The sequence below is a fragment of the Brachycentrus maculatus genome, unplaced genomic scaffold (assembly GCF_059751285.1).
Source record: "Brachycentrus maculatus isolate JH-2025_06_01 unplaced genomic scaffold, ASM5975128v1 h1tg000598l, whole genome shotgun sequence".
Classification (NCBI taxonomy): Eukaryota; Metazoa; Arthropoda; class Insecta; order Trichoptera; family Brachycentridae; genus Brachycentrus; species Brachycentrus maculatus.
In genome coordinates, this window is record NW_028281338.1 from 248055 (window position 1) to 265823 (window position 17769).

The following is a 17769-nucleotide window of genomic DNA, read 5'->3' on the forward strand; positions in this document are numbered from 1 at the left end:
TCAGGTTCGCGCCGCCCAGGACGACCACTGCTGACAATTCGTCGGCAGTTCTCGTCAGAACTTCGCGACGCGGATCTGACTTGGGAGGATGCAAGGGAGCTGGCAGCCGACAGAAAAGCCTGGAGACAGTTTGTGGACTCCATATGCTCCACATAGGGAGCGGATATGGTTATTATTTATCTAAATCTTCGTTCCCACCCGATGGTGCATAGGGCACTTCATCGTATTACGCAGTGTTATCTTGATCGTTAACACATGATGGAAAGGTGATCAGCCTTCAGTTTCAGGTACCAGTCCAGGGTAATATTGTAGAAATATTAGAGTGAAAAAATTACTTATATGTATTTAACTCCCTACTGGGAGTTGAACCCAGGACTTCCAGTACGGTAACCAAGCGTGCTGACCATTACACTACGGAGGCGGATATTCTCTATAATACTTATTTTATGGTATATTGCGGTGTCGTGTTTGTAGAGTGTCGAACGAAAAATGAACAAATATAGATTTTGATACAATAGTTTTTCGAGATTCCCCAGAGACTTGCCCTGTAAAAAGTTTATTTTTCAGACGAAACGATGCTCATTTTTCAGAATTCTTTTTTACAATTTGTTATCTCCAGACAAGAGGTTTGTATAAGGAACCACATATTCCTCTGTAGCTATACGAGGAATACATTACATTGCGTATTACATATGCCGTTACAAAAGCCGCAGTATTTTCATCCCGACTGGAGAAACCTGCATTCCCGATTCTATTTGCGGTGACTCGGCACAGAAATCGCGTTATTATTATTGCAATCATCTCCTCCCATGCCGAAAATATTCAAATTGCGCATTCATTTTTTAACTCTCGGTATATAAACGATCTCATACTAATTATTTAATAAAAATTAAGAAATAATTAAATTTAACTCTAAATTATTCTGTTCCTTTTAGCTGTTGTGTGTATCGTGTTTTTTTAGTGCCACGCGTTGCTATGACTAAGTCTTGTTAAACGAAAAAGAAAAAAATAGAAACACACACTTTTCTAATATATTTTCAAAATGCTAGTGAAGCAATGCAAAATATTTACGATTTAATATCTAAGAACAACAATGCAATTGAAAACATTGTAATTGCAGTGTTGTTCAAGTGACTGCACTGTCAGGAAGCAAACTGTACGCCAAGAGCAATGTTTAGTATGGCGAGTGTTGCAATTATGTTCAACAGAAGGCGCTGCCATTTGACTAAAAAAGATCTTTCTGCATTATGGAAATGGTTCAATCCTCGGAGGGGTCAAAATATTTTTTTAATTTTTTCCCCTATACTATTTATTTTAATCAGCCTGGACATCTACATCCCATGAAGCGAAAGACCGTCTTCATATGATTATCGACCAACTCAGTTTGATGCTGTGCTCTTTGCACCACTGTGATGTGTAAATGGAAAAACTACGTTAAACAACGACTATATAGTTTTTTTTTAATATTTAGTCTGATTTGTCGGTAACAACGAAACCCGTTCACTGGTCAAATAAAATAGAAGTGGGTAATACTATAAAATTGTTGTTTTAATTATTTTAATCACTTGAGAAATATTCAAGTGTTTACGGATCGTTTCAGCCCGTCTAAACACCAAATCGATGATTAATAAAATAATTACTTATCTGAATATGCTTAGGTAAAGTATGTACTTAATTGAATATTCAACTTTTCGGGTAAACAAACCGGCGATAATTGGATCGTTTATCGGTAAACATCACGTAAATATTTACCTTGTAAAGTTATGTACGTACTGAAATGTATATATTGTACCAACAGTATCAACACTTGCACTGGCTGTTTTATATGGCCTTCGCGTTATGAAGTAGCTTCACATAATGAAAAGCGTCTGGGTGTTGCATATAAACAATGGATGCTTACATCTTACGGAGAGCCGATAAAATGCAGGTATGCTTTATTCTCTGCTGCCATTACATACTATTGTATCGTTATAAGTACAGGTTTTCTTTACTTCAAGTTGGACGTTTAACAAACCAAAAGGATATGATTTTTACCAAGTAAAAATGAAATTAAATATAAATGCAATAAATCAATTTGAATCTAACAGTGTTGAGCATTCGTAATACAATCTCATCCAGAAAATTTTAAAGAATTTTCTTACTGTCTGAATTTTTAGCATCGTATGGAACGGCGTCGGCGCTCGAACTCCGCTGAAAGCATCCTTTACACAAGTAAATGCGGAAATTCTGTTATCCCTGTTGCATCACGGAGTGGTGTAAAAATTTAAGCGGGTGCATCGCACTACCCTGTGGGGGCTTCAACCCTCTTTGCCCCCAGTCCGGAGCGAGGACCCCGCAGATCGGGTCGCATTTTCCCAAACTATATACTCCGCTGTAGCCATTGCAAAAAAATCTGCTTTTTACTTACTTCAGCCTTCTTCTTGTATTCAGTATTGAACAAAGGCCTTCCTCTTGGACTTCCACAGTTGTCTGTTGGACACAATTCTATTCCAGTGCAAGCCCGCAATGTTATCTGGGGCCTACCCACGCTTCTGCGTCCTGTTCTAGGACTCCAGTCAAGCACATCTGAAAATAGATGGACGGAATAGGCGCTCGACTGGAAAAAAATACACCATATTTGAAAAAAGTTAAAAACAATGAAATTTTCAATTTTATTTTATATATCAACATTGATGAAGAAGAATAAAGTCTGGGCATTTACAGGGCTTATTACCTGTTATAGGCTTGGTTAGTTACGTGTTTATTTGTTTATTTAACAGTTATCTTAAAGTAGGTACATAATAGCGTGTAAAAATATAAGGTCGAGTGTGAAAAATCAACAGCGGGTTTTAATTAATATTTTTTATTAATTTTCCTAGAATTTTAACCTTGGTAAAAAATGTCGCGTAAAAAAATAAAAGAAAAAAATCTTTTTAATCATACATACCTGAAAGTGTATAATTAAGTTAAGTGCTTGGGTATTTGTTTGGATTAAAAACAACGCAAGCTTCGCGCTTTTTCATAACAACTCATGATAAAAATGGGTTGATTAAAAGACCTTTTAGGATTAAAAGAGTAAATTTTTATTGTATTCGAAATTATGTTTATGTGCGCCTTATACAGGCAAACAGCAAAACTCGCAAAGGCGGAAAAGCAGTCACATAAATAAATTTATATAAACTAACTAACTACTAACCATCACGCCGCTTCCCCGCAGGGGTAGGCAGAGAGAATAGAGCGCCACACCACTCTGTCCTTGCAAACATTCTTCGCCTCTTCCACGTTCATGCATCTCCTCATACATACCCGCCGATTGTTACGACTCCTAACCTGACCACTTTCAAGTATTTGGCATACCTGATCGTGCCATGTTTTTCTCGGTCTTCCTCTGCTTCTTTTCCCGCTAACATTCGCCTCATAAATTTGTTTTACCGTTCTTTCCTCACTCATTCGTTCTACATGTCCAAACCATCTCAACACACCTTTCTTAATTTTATCGATAATGCTTATCTCAGCTTTGCATTCCTTCCTTATTTCACTATTCGCACATCTATCATACATCGTTTTGTTACACATTCTTCTGAGAGATCGCATTTCGACTGCATTCATTCAATTATGTTATTAAATGATTACATGTATGATCAATTATCCTTCATATGCTCTTGTTTTTTTTTTCTCTTGTCTTGACTATGTTTACTTATAACCTTGTAAATCTTATAATCGTGATTTTGTTTTTACTTTTAACAAATTAATGATAAATTGATATGTAAACATATTTTTAGTTTGACTTTATTAATATTTTATAAGATTGTGACTGCCATTTCGGAACCAGTGAATATAAATCAGAGTCTTTACTTCATTTATTAAATAATAAATTGACGCAAAAGTACCATATTTCACTGTTCTCATATCTCTGTTCTATTTTTTTATTCCTTTTACTTCCGAATCAATATAGATAAATCAGTTATTATTTAAAAGAAATCTTGTTTTTGCGGATCATAAACCACAAAACAGTTTTTATTTTTTTGTCTCGATATTTTACCTGTGATTTATACCTAGATCCTTTTCTCTTGATATAGAAATAGCGTTGTTTTTCGTTAGGATTTGTTTTTGCCAGGAGTATTTACGCGAAGCTTACCCACAAAAAGGAACCTACGATCAAAGGCTTTGGTTTGTATATCCCAGCAATAAAGAGGGCTAATTTTGAGGTAACTGTTCCTTATACCGCCCTTTTGTATAACACAAAACTACTGAGAACATTTGATTATTTATTAAAAATAATAAAAATAACCTTTTGTTGTTGTTACCAAATTTTAACGATGATAGTAAAAACTCGTCGTTTTTCTTTTCTTGATTTTAGATTATCAATTTATAAAGGAATTATTTCAAATATCTCATCTTTGTTTTAATACAATCGATATTAGTATTATGAATATAATAATTCTGAATGATTTGGTTGGTAAATGAGTTCGGTGTTTGTAAAAATATGTGATTGTCGAATTACATAATAAAATAATAAATAAAACCCTTATCCTCACCCAAATGGTGCATAGGGCACTGTCATATAAACACAGTGTTATCTTGATCGTTTAAACATGAAGGAAAGGTGATCAGCCCTCCGCGTCAGGTACCAGTCCATGGTAATTTTGAATAAATATTACAGTGAAAAAATTTCTTATATTTATTTTACCCCCCTTGGGAATCGAACTCGGAACCTCCAGAACGGTGGCCGAGCGTGCTGACCAATACACTACGGAGGCGGACAAAAATCGTCGGTCGAAATATATACTTATTCCTTTTTTGGCTAGTTCACACGTCAGTTATGTTCTGAATTATTTTTTTAGCTTGCTACACATCAAGTTTATGATGCAGTCTAATAATGCGTTGTAATTGCGAAACATGTGTTACTGCAAAATAAAAATCAATAAAAAAAACATTTTTCCATTGTGGATGGTTAAATTATTGAAATGTTGACAAATGTCGGTTAAAATCGCGTGAAAGATTAATTTGCCTTGAAAATTAATTACCCTTTCGTGTGATTATCGGATTAATGTAAAATGTTATTCCAAGTTTTAGTTTAAAAAGTTTTTTCATTAATTCGGCAGTCATTTTGTGGTAAAATCTATTATTTTTTTATTTAAGTTTTGCTTTAATAAAAAAATAATAAATTTCTTAAAATCTATTGTGACACGCGTTTCGATGCATTCCGCATCATTTTAAACACCGTATGCGGAAATGATGCGGAATGCATAGAAACACGGCGCACAATATATTTTGAGAAATATTGGTATTAACTAAGTAAAAGTTAAATATAAAATTTATAGTTTTCATTAAAAATTGATTGAGTAAAAAAATCCGATCTCAGAATTGTTGAAAATTTTTGTCTTTGGGTCGGTTTTTAGAATCTCAGTATTTTCCCATTATTACCCTAAGCGGTAATAGCCTGGAAATCACCAATATTAGTCTGATTTTAGAGTTGACAATTCAAAATTAAATGAAAGCAAGCAAGCAAGGTCTGTAGGAATTAATCAACGCCAGAAGTCATTCTAGTAATTGGATACCGATTTATAATTCCGACATAGATTGCCCAAATTATTTACCGACAGCGGATGTCGGAATCGATCACGGCCAGTGACGAAGAACCATTCGATTATTTAACGGGTGTTCCTTGTACCCACTTGTGGCGTGCCATCCCATCAAAGCGATCTCGTACTTAAATTTAATTGGATTAACAATTTTTATCAATGTGTTTTCAACATCTACCTTTTTTAATTACCAGACCTTTTTCACATTCACATGCTGTATCCGCGAAGAATATGAGAAAAAAAAACGTTTGCTCACAAACAGGGTTAATCTTATAATAGCTGGTGGTTTAACCCTTATTCTTATGATGTGTGACTATTATTCCTTGAAGGTGAGATCCTGGCGTTGGAGGTCTAGCATCTAAAATATAATAATATCGTTACCCTAATTTAGAATATTTTGGTTCGCCTCCGTAGTGTATAGTTATCGTGTTTAGCTACCGTGATAATGGTCCCGGGCTCATTTCCCAGGATGGAAGGTAAATATTAGTGATTTTACACTCTTATTTTTTAACATCTCATCATAGGCTGGTTTAAGTGATCACTTTACACACGTGTAACATTCTCCAATTCTACCCATTATTGACAACCACACTATTTTACCTTGGACTGGTCCCTGGAGGCAGGAGTGGTCACCTTGCCTTCATGTAAGTAATACTAAAAAAACGCTGCGTCAATACCGTGCAGCGCCCTATGCACAATTGGCTGCGAATAACGATTAGAATAAAAATTTAAATGATTAAAAAATTAACGTATCCACTTACTGCTAGTGGCTAGTTAGTACACTGTTTACCCTAAATTGTTCGTAAAGTGCGTGTTTTATAGGTCAAAAGGTCACGAACTCGAATCGTTACTTGCCAAGATAAAAGTCACCCCTATTTTTTACTTTGAAAAAAAATTGGGTTTTACGTGTTAATTACACCCGCTTTAATTACGGGAAATTAGTAATCGAATTTTCAATGGCCTAATTTCGATTAATTGCTGAATTTTATCATGTCTGGAGGTGTGTATGATCCGGTCATTCAGAAGATTCGCATCAGTGGATCTTTATCTCTTCGGATCCGTTCACTAAAACCCATCGATTGAACGAAAATTTCTTCCATCAACAGAAGGGTGTGAATTTTGTTGCAATTCGTATCGCTGAATAATTTTATATAATATTGAAATCAGCTGGTCATCATAAATGAACTATAATAGATTCAAAAACTGGTTCTGTCACTCAATCAATATAAATGAACGTGTTATTAAGATCCGGTCGTTCATGAACTGAATTGTGCCTTATTTTTGTGTTTTTTTCTTTTTTCTGCTAGTGTACAGTGAGGGAAACATTTTTTTCATTAATTGATTCAGCACTTTGTTACTTTGTGGTAAAATTTATCCATTTTAATTAAAAACATTATTATATTTTATTCACATTATGTCTTTACTTTTTATTTTTCGACATCTCAAAACAGATGAAGAAGAATATGGAAGTCTGGGCATTTACGGAGCTTACGACCGTCATAGGCTAGTTTAAATGATCACTTTACACACGTGTAACATTCACCGATTTCACCCAAGACTGACAACCACACTATTCAAATTCTTGGAATATATGATCCAATTTCAAAACATTGTGTTTGAATCACCAGAACCACACTGGAGACATCTCGGCTGACCAAATTTTAAACACAGTAAGGGACATTTTTTTTGTAGTATTTTTTTTTTGCATTTATGGACTAAGTAGACTCTACTTAGTCCAAAAATGCAAAAAAAAACCTACTACAAAAAAATGTCCCTAACTGTGTTTTGAATTTGGACAGCCGATCTATTGGTGAGATGTCTTTACTCATTTGGGAAAAATACAAATTTACAGAATATTATTATTATTGTTGTGATTACAAGTACCTTGTATGAAACCGTCTCTTTAATTAATTCAGATTACAGACCTTGAAGCGTGTTTGTATTGGCTTGCGAATAATTTGGGTTGACCTTTTCGTGTTGAAATCACTCGGAAAATTGGCCAAACGAAGGCGGCATTTCTCAGTAGGGTTTCTCGTGACATTTCGGCTTGACCGATATCTCTTCGGAATGATAGCGAATCTCGCCTTCCATCAAATTCTTTGCGAGGGTGTACAGGGAGTGGATGGGAAGAGACGATCTCATAATTTGAATTTATTTACCAAACAACGAATCCCTATAATACCGTTACTGAATGATTTTATTTAAAAAAATATTATTTCCTTTTTAATGACGTGTTGCAAACGAAATCTGAATTATCTTATATCGAGAATCGAATAAATTATTGATTTTTTTGGTTTTTTTGTTCAGAACTTTTATTTTTGTCTTCTTATTCGATGTCCTCTCATCGGATTACGAAAGACATATTTTATCTTTACTTGCAGACATACTCGTATAAATTGATTTTTTCTTAATGGCATGTAATCCACGTTACTATTACTCCCCTGTCGGACCTTCGTCAAATTATTTCCGGCTGTCTTCAAGGGTGGCTATTAGTATTTTCTCCGAGAAACAAATTTCGAATTGTATTTAATGTTTCTCTGTTTCATGCTATTGGCAAATACGCTTTCAAATGGAACTCACATTCCTGCGTTTTTACAGCCTTTTTATTGGAGTATGTACTAGACATCTGAAATTAAAAGATGTATCCCTTGGAAAACGTTCTTAAGGGTAACTTCTATTATTTTTTAAACTTTATTAAATAAAACAACATTGTTTTAACCAATAAACAAAGTTGTTTATTTTATAAACTTTATAAAATGTGCCACAAAGTATCTGCGATAAATATTCAAGAATTTTTTTTAGTGAAAATTTTTGATGAATTTGAAAACGTGTTGCAATTCATTTTTGTGTGAAAATTTTTGCAGTATTCCAAATCATTGTTGTTTTATTTTTCAGTTTTTTTTTAATATTTGAGATCGCGGTTCCATTAAGTTTTTAGTAAACATCTTTGCAGTATTTGAAATCGCGGATCTTTTTTGAAATCTTTTACTAAAAAATAATTCAGTGTATAAAATTGTTCTATTATTTTTAGTGAACATTTTTTCAGTAGGTATAGATCGTGGTTCTAGTATTTTTTTAGAACATATTTATAGTTTTTTAAATCGTTTTCTGTACTTCGACTAATCTCGCATTAGTGACTCTTCAACTTTTTTTCGTGAAAACGCAAAATACCTTATCACGAAACTAATTTAGATTTGTCATGATTTAAATAAGGGATGTTAAGAACTGAAGTTTTAAAATTTACTCGACATAATGTATGCCAAACTTCAGAACACACTTTGTGGTCTCACCCTTTTCCATCTCTCGTAATAAACCTTCAAAAGCTTCCCTTTATTGGTCCTGTGAGAAATACTGATCTGGTTGCTTCATAAAAAAAAATCTAGGCCTTCAAAAGTTTTGTAAGCATTATGGCGATATAATTTTGTTACAACTCGATTCAAGCGAATAAAAAGTAATTTTCCTTCTGCACCTAGATGCTAAGGTTACCAGATAAGAGAGCTTCTTCCGGTAGCTTTTCTTGTTCATCAATCAGCTCTATTTTTTTGCATATCAACCAAGACACCTCTGTCTTTAAATGCATTGGGTCGAAAGCAAAAACAAATCCGTTGTTCAAACACTGTTGAACATGAACAGCAACTTTGTAGTCGATCATAAAAGCTGTTTATTTCCAATTCTTGTTATAATATCTTTCCAAATCCAATTACTCGTATTTTTAATATGTTTACAAACGATCTCTTTTAATTGATTTTAAATTTAATTAATCACTAAACACGCTTTGATTTTCAAGCTCACTGAATTTAGCTACGATTTCAATGTTCCAGTCTCGAGAAAATATACGTTGCCATATTGGTATTAATTATAATTGGTTTCATTTCGCACACACAAGAGTATTAGAAAAAACATTTAATATTGATAACATTTTCCTGGATCATTATCAAATGAAGAATTTTCAAATGTACATTTTCTCATTGCATAATTATTTTGCCGAAAAAAGAAGCTTTGCGTGGGGCTTAGATAATTTAAACCCTCCTCAGCTCTACTTGTAATTAGCTAATTTGTTTTTATTTTGAGAAACAAATGGTTTCACAATTTTATGTTATCAAGAATCCAACTCTTTATTTTGCAAATTTTAATCTGAGATAAATCCTTCTTAAATTTTGAAATGAGATGTTTTCAAGGTACCTATTTAAACCTTTTCGGGGATAAAATTATGTCCAACAGAGTTGTAAGAAATCAATTTATCTTACAACCACTATAATAGGGTTTTATTTGCTATGGCTGATTACGGTCTAACAAACTAACTACGAATATTTCTCTGTTTTATGGTTATAACATATTCATCTCCGATAGTGCTTGTTGAAACCGGTTGAAAAAATATACAAAAATGAAAAGCGGTTTAAAACAATGTCCGTCTCTGTAATGTAATGGTCAGCACGCTCGGCTACCGTTCTGGAGGTCTTATTTTCGATTCCCAGGGGTATCAAATAAATATATATAAGTGAAGAAGTTTTCACTCTAATATTTATTTAATATTACCCTGGACTAGTACCTAAAGTGGAGGGCTGATCACCTTTCCTTCATGTGTTAACAATTAAGATAACACTGCGTTTGTATGATGCAGTGCCCTGTGCACCATTGGGGTGCAAATAAAGGTTGGAAGATGACGAAGAAAAACAAAGTTTAATTTTGTATACTTAGTTTTATAGGTATACAGTCTTTTATTTTTGTCACACGGTTCCTCAATTAGCGCTTTAGTATAACAGTTGTAGATAAATTAAATTATCGAACTTTCTTGTCTTGTTGTCTCCCGTTTAGTGCCCGAAGTTGAGCAACTGGGTTTACGGTGTGCCCGCGTCGTCGCCAATCTCGCTGCTTTGACAACTTCCGGAATATTAAACTCCCTTCAGAGGGCCTATTTAAAGTTTCTCGCGATTTCTTACTAAGGGCTCGGCTACACTTATCCTCGAGTCTTAAAACTCATTAACGAGGCTGGCGCCATCGCTTATCAAAATGAAAACAACCGGTTAAAGCAAATTGTGTTTGCAATTCCAGGGGTGTAAGCTCCTGCGGGCTCGTGTTTCAGTCGTTTGCATTGTATATTGTGAAGGCGCGTATCTAATTTGTTGTGTTAATTGGTATTTGCTTTTCTCATTTCGGTAATTGAATGATTTCGTCTTATCATAAACGATAGATTTTCGAATGGTGAAATAAGGAAGGAATGCAAAGCTGAGATGGGCATTATCGATAAAATTAAGAAAAGTGTGTTGAGATGGTTTGGACATGTAGAGCGAATGAGTGAGAAGAGAACGGTAAAACAGGTTTATGAGGCGAATATAATTGGGAAAAGAAGCAGAGGAAGACCGAGAAAAACATGGCACGATCAGGTATGCCAAATACTTGAAAGTGGTCAGGTTAGGAGTCGTAACAATCAGCGGGTATGTATGAGGAGATGCATGAACGTGGAAGAGGCGAAGAATGTTTGCAAAGATAGAGTGGTGTGGCGTTCTATTCTCTCTGCCTACCTCTGCGGGGAAGTGGCGTGATGGTTAGTTAGTTTTTTAGTTAGTTAGTTAACAATATCAATATTTTAAATTTACTTAGTCAATACCACTATTTCTTAAAATTTATTGTGTACGTCTTGTGATGAATTACGCATCATTTTTAAACACCGTATGTGAAGCTACGTCTAAATTTTAGTGTTGGGTCCTTGGGACGTTGAAGGTCGAAGAGGGGGTAGGAGCTGTTGCTTTTTTTTTTATCTGTGGGAACAATGATAATAGGGGGAGTCTTTAGTCATTGTCACATTGTAAATTATGGGTGTATTATTATTTATATTTTAATGAATTTCTATTGTTCCAAAATGTTGCTTATGGCTTTTCGTATTAATCTGATTTCTACGTTATTGTTGTTATACATGTGATCACTATCTATTAAATTGTGCGGAATGCATCGAAACTTAATGAAAATATTAATAATATTTATTATTATATCGGACACAGGATTATCCTCTATATGAAAAATGTATCATTCTTCCTAATGAAAAAAGTCTGAGCATCCTACGGCTTACGATCTAGCATTTGGCTGGTTTAAGCGATCACTTTATACACTTGTGTAACGTCCAAATTTCTACCCAGTTTTGAACATCCATATTGCATTAATTCTTAAAACCTGTATATATGGGAATGGTCTTAGATCCTTACGCATACCGATAAGGTTTTCGATACACTGAGATGATCAGACTTCCATCGTCTTTCATAAAAAAGGAAGAATTATACATGTTTCATGTCAATTTAAGAAACCTTTAAAATTAAGATATCATCGCTGGTTTTCATCTGAGGGATGCTTAGTGTAACTAAAAGTTCTCTGCATTCGAACTCTCAACTTGGAAGGAATACGAACGACCTTTCCAATTAATTCAATAAGCGTAAAAAGCTCTCGAACCGATGTCGTTACTCAATTCAGATTCGTTCGCCCATCACTGCGGGCGGCTTTGTCTCTCCCACGTCGCATCGGGAATGCGATTTATTTTATTGCTATTAAATCCAACGTGTAGCCCTTCTCGCTTCGTAGCTCAACTCGAAAGAAGATATTTTAGAAGTTTCCTACGGTTCGCTCATTTTATTATCCGTCTAGAATGTAATCACTTTTTCGGCCAGGCCGCAAATAAACGTCGCCATTTTCAATCGTTTTTTCCCTGACGCAGCTGCTGTCGAGCGAATTTCACTTTGAATGCTCGAACCATACAGCGATCAATCTTTGATTGTAAATATAATTTATTATTGCCGACCACACGCTTTGAAATCTTTGTAACTGAAATTGCACATCAATTTTCTGCTATCTAAATTTTCTTAGTTCAAATATTCACACCTCCTATGTTTCTTCGCATGAAACAGCAATATAAAAACTAACTAACTTACAACCACGCCGCTTCCCCGCAGGGGTAGGCAGGGAGAAAAGAACGCCACATCACTCTGTCTTTGCAAACATTCTCCGCCTCTTCCACGTTCATGCATCTCCTCATACATACCCGCCGATTGTTACGACTCCTAACCTGACCACTTTCAAGTATTTGGCATACCTGATCGTGCCATGTTTTTCTCGGTCTTCCTCTGCTCTTTTTTCCACTTACATTCGCTTCACAAATTTGTTTTACCGTTCTTTCCTCACTCATTCGTTCTACATGTCCAAACCATCTCAACACACCTTTCTTAATTTTATCGATAATGCTTATCTCAGCTTTGCATTCCTTCCTTATTTCACTATTCGCACATCTATCATACATCGTTTTGTCGCACATTCTTCTGAGAGATCGCATTTCGACTGCATTCAGTCTACTTTCATCCTTCTTTTGCCAACTCCATGTTTCACTTCCACACATTAGAGTTGGAACCAGGACTCCGTTGTGCACTGCCAGTTTAGCTTCCGCTGATAGGTTTTTATTTGCTATAACTGATTTCAGTGCACCATTCACTTTGTTCCCAGCATTCTCTCTCCTTTCTATGTCTTTATCAATCTTTCCAGTCTTTCCCTAGAAATTATAATTCGAATTATAATTGAAAATTAGAGTTGAACTTATTATAATTCGACCCTTTAATACTTTAAAAGGATTATGACAACAAGCAATAGTTAGCTAATCTTTAAAATTGTCACTTAACGCGGTTTATATTTCGCTCACTCCTTTCAAGAACGTCATAAATCAAAAATCGACAATTTTCAGTTGTGCATGTTTTTGGAATACCCAGAAAATGTTCTATATCCCAGCAAAAGAGGCATATTTTTAACTCAATATTTACCCGCTACAGGGCAGAAAGTGTTGTTTTTGCATTTTGAAGAAAAGGTATAGTTTAATTATTTTTTAAAAATATTTTTAATATTTTTCAAATGGAGAATAAACCTTCAGATTTTACCTAAAAAGATCGGATGCACAGTAAAAAGTTCAATAAGTGGCTTGATATTTATTTTTAATACATTGTATTTTATATTTAAACTTTAAAAACGTTCTCCTGAAAAATCAAGTTTTTTGATTTATGACGTTCTTGAAAGGAGTGAGCGATTTGTACATCTTTACTTTCTTCAAATAATATTTACTAAAAAAATGTATTCAACAACAGCAAAAATCTCCTGCCCCCTACATGGATGTTTGTCCATATTTCATCTGTTTTTATGTGCCTTTAAGGTCCAGTAATCAATAGTCCGTAACTTAATTTTCTTCAAACCCAGGTTACTTTTATTGTAATTGATTTTTTTGCTTAAAACCCCGTTTTTCTATTGTAGAAATAAATTTATCATCGAAGTAAATAAATGGTTTTGAAAAGAAAAGAGTTTATGGAAGACAATATGATAAAAATATTTTTTCCATATATGTATATTCTTAATAAAAAATTGTGCGTGGTGACACGTGTGGCCCCGTCGCGCAGCCGGTCGCTTGCTGAATTCTATGTTTGCGAGTAAGGCCTTAGTGGGATACGTAAAAGCTCACTGAACTATTTTGTTGTTGTTGTTGTAGATATTTATGGAATAACCCAAGAAACCAAGGTGTCTAATAATCCTTCATTCAAGGACTGTCAATTTATAGAATAAAATAACAGCTATGTAACACTTCCTTATCATTCATCATTCACTTTGTGTAACACCACTTTTATAAACACTTATTCGTGACTACCGGTTTCGGAATAATCATTCCATCATCAGGTCATTAAAATAAAAAATAAATCGGTTTCACACTTGTACAAAAATAAAATTTTGAAACAGAAAAGGAAGTCAAATGAATTGAATGAATGAATTGGAATATCTTTAAAAGTGAACGATGAATGATAAGGAGAGTGTTATATTACCATACAAAAATCTTAACAATGCTCTTAACCGCCCTTCGCATACGAACGTACGTGATACGCGCGGTTTTTCTTCATTGCTAACCCGTATGACCCGTATTTGATGCGTACCGGATACACTGACAAATTTTTGTCAGGTTTGATACCTGACAATATTTTGTGACTACAAACGTTGTGATTTTTTTGGTGGTTTATAAAAAATATGCCTGAAAATAACCCGAAGGTAGGGTGGTTAATATACAAAATATAACAAGTATGTAGTTTTTCCCACATGAATTGAAATTAATACAAATTCATGTAGAAAAAACTACTTAAGTAGTTGTTATTTTATTCTATAAAATGCAGTTCCACCGAGAAATGTCAATTCAGCTAGTGTTTTTGCCAAGAATTTTCACTCATGAATTACATGAAATTATAGTAACTTTAAACATAAAGAGTAAATCCACTCACGAGTAGGCATAGGCTATGAAACTTAAAAAGTTGAAGCCTGAGTAGGGTCACGATAAGCGGTGTTGCATACGCCGTAGCTAGATTTCAGAGTCACTTGGACGTTAGGTAAAAAAAATGTCAGTTCAAAACTTAAAACTGCCAATTTACCAATCTCTCATTTCCTTGTTGCAGTGTTCTCCAAGGGACAGTGCGAGACCGGAAGATACAGGTTCCTGGCCAAGAGTGGAGGCTTCGCGTGGCTCCTCACGCAGGCAACCGTTCTTCACGACAAGCAGCACAAGCCGCTGAGCGTCGTCTGCGTGAACTACGTCGTAAGGTAGGAGATCTTATTATGTCTTATATACGGATCTACCATTTCTGTTTCCCTTGTCTTACATGTTCGATTACAGCATTTTTCTGTTCTTTCACTGAGCCAATATTTTGGTCATTGGTGACTTAATTTTCATCTTTGAAATTACACCGTTTATCTCGCGTTTTCAATCGTTGTTCGCCGATTGTATTTCTACGTTTTGAACGTTTTTAAAAGGTAGGTGATTCTTAAATTACTTCAATTTAAAATGATATCTTAATCATATTTTTTTTCAGCAACGAGGTATTTTTTTTTATCCATTTTTTGTTATTTTTTACCATGTTTCTTTCTGATAAACTTTTTTCAGTATACTTCTTGCTTTTTTAATACATTATTTTGATTACAAAATAAGTAAATATAATTTCCATCTTTTTTATCTGTTTTGATTCAATTATTCAAAGTAACTGATGTATTTTAAACCACAATTTTATTAAGTATGTAAATTATTAGAAATAACACAACAGATACGCGCCGTAGCGTATTGAGTAAACGCTCGATTGCTAACCTGGCGTCGCGGGTTCGATTCCCGCTGACTAAAAAACGAATTCGAGAAATATTTATTTTCAATTAATTTCAATCTACTTTCCCAAACCTAACTCTCCTACCTGCAGACAAACCTCTGAAATATATGCTTTGCAGGTCACTCCTGAAAGATTTATCATGAAAATTTTATAATGTTTCTTATTTTCAGCATGGTATATCATTTATGTTGTTTTTTCTTACAATACAGATGAACTTGTTTCAAATGCCATTTTAATTTTTTAAATTGAAGATATACTAAAATTTATTTCAAAATTTACCATTTATTCGAAGTAGATGAAGTTTATTCATTACACGACAGACTAATTAAAAAAAAAGTGATTTTTTAAATATTTGTATCTACTCTCCGATCAAAGGAGGCTCGAAATATGGATTTATCAAATAATTAACCAGTTAAAATTTAGATTTTTTTAAATAAAAATCTGTTTGTCTCATATGGTTTTAAATTGTTACGTTGTCTCTTCAGTTTTTTTAACGTTGTGGTAGATTTCAAATATTTGAATTTTTTATATTTTATTATTTTTATTTTATTTATTCCATCAAGTACTTTTATTAGCTTATCAAAAATATAAATGGTTAAGTAAAAATAATTTTTGCGACCGTTCATATTCTTATCTGTTTCTGGATCATTATGCCGCGTGTATCGAAAACTTAAATGACTAATTCTTCATCACTTCGCCGAAATAGTCATCACCTTTCCGTCATGTGTCAACGATCAAGATAACACTGCGTTTATATGATGCAGTGCCCTAAGCAACCATTGTTTATCTTGAAACTTATATATTTTTTTATTCTTCACAACCTATATTCCTGTTTTCTCTATTATATTATTTGTTTGATTGAGAAATATCTGTCATGATTTATTTCTTTTATTCTGTAAGTACTGCTCAGATTTCGTTCTCGCGACGCGCCAGCCAGTTTGTCACGCGTCAAGAAGTATATTTCTGGATTAGGGCTTCGGTTATTTGTCATCGTTCGGGCTTGGCAGCCATCCCTCCCTTCCTCGGCGGCAAAAGGACCTCGTTTCTCTTGCTAGATCATCCCCAATAAATCACATTATAAAGAATTTATCTCATACACACTTAGGTCACCTAATGCCATTTGGTGAAAACGGCGGCGTGAACGCACTGACCCCACGTGATTATGTTATTTATGTCTATGTGGATTTAATAATATACTTTTTTATTTATTTGACGAATAATTCGTTCATTAAATTGATGTATATCTTCATATTAATCAATAATTATCCACGTACTTTTGTATTCAACTATACTATACTATTTTGTATTCAACTATACTTTTGTCCGCCTCCGTAGTGTAATGGTCAGCACGCTCGGCTACCGTCCTGGAGGTCCCGGGTTCGATTCCCAAGGGGGGTAAAATAAATATAAGTGATTTTTTCACTGTCATATTTATTCAATATTACCCTGGACTGGTACCTGAAGCGGAGGGCTGATCACCTTTCCTTTATGTATAAACGATCAAGATAACACTGCGTTTATATGACAGTGCCCTATGGACCATTTGGGTGCGGATAAGGGTTCTATATGCTAAAAAAAACGTGTGCCTTATATATTTGCTTACTATTTCAATTTTATTTTACTTGTATAGGATATCCTTTTGAAAACGGAACATATTATTTTGTTGACCATAACAAAAGCCGATATTCGGCATAAATCAAATGAGAGCACGATAAACCATCTTGAATAACTGAAAATATATATATTTAAAAAAAAAAACTTTTTAATCCTATCTGCGGAAATCAAAGATCTTCATCAGTTTAATACATTTAAAAATATATGTGTAAAATGACATTTATATAAGGACTTTATTCAGTGACATTGACTGTGTTATGAGATTGTAATGTTTTTTTTAAATATATTTTTTGATCGTACCAGAGGAAATAGAAACCTTCAAACTTCACCAGTTTAATGCTTTAAAAAAACTTATGTATGATACATACCCCTATTTATTGAAGTCTTTTGTATTATTTATTGATTCGGCATCAACTTTGTGGAATATAATGTTGATTTTC

At 34.1% G+C, this 17769-nt stretch overlaps 1 protein-coding gene across 1 annotated transcript in view; it reads left to right on the forward strand.

Moving 5' to 3' along the window:
- Positions 1–17769, forward strand: part of sima (HIF-1 transcription factor component sima) — a 310255-nt gene that overhangs the window by 131511 nt on the left and 160975 nt on the right. The window contains exon 7 of the mRNA XM_088273719.1: positions 15017–15161. Coding sequence (XP_088129845.1) covers positions 15017–15161 — 145 coding nt within the window. The remainder of the gene's footprint in view (positions 1–15016; positions 15162–17769) is intronic.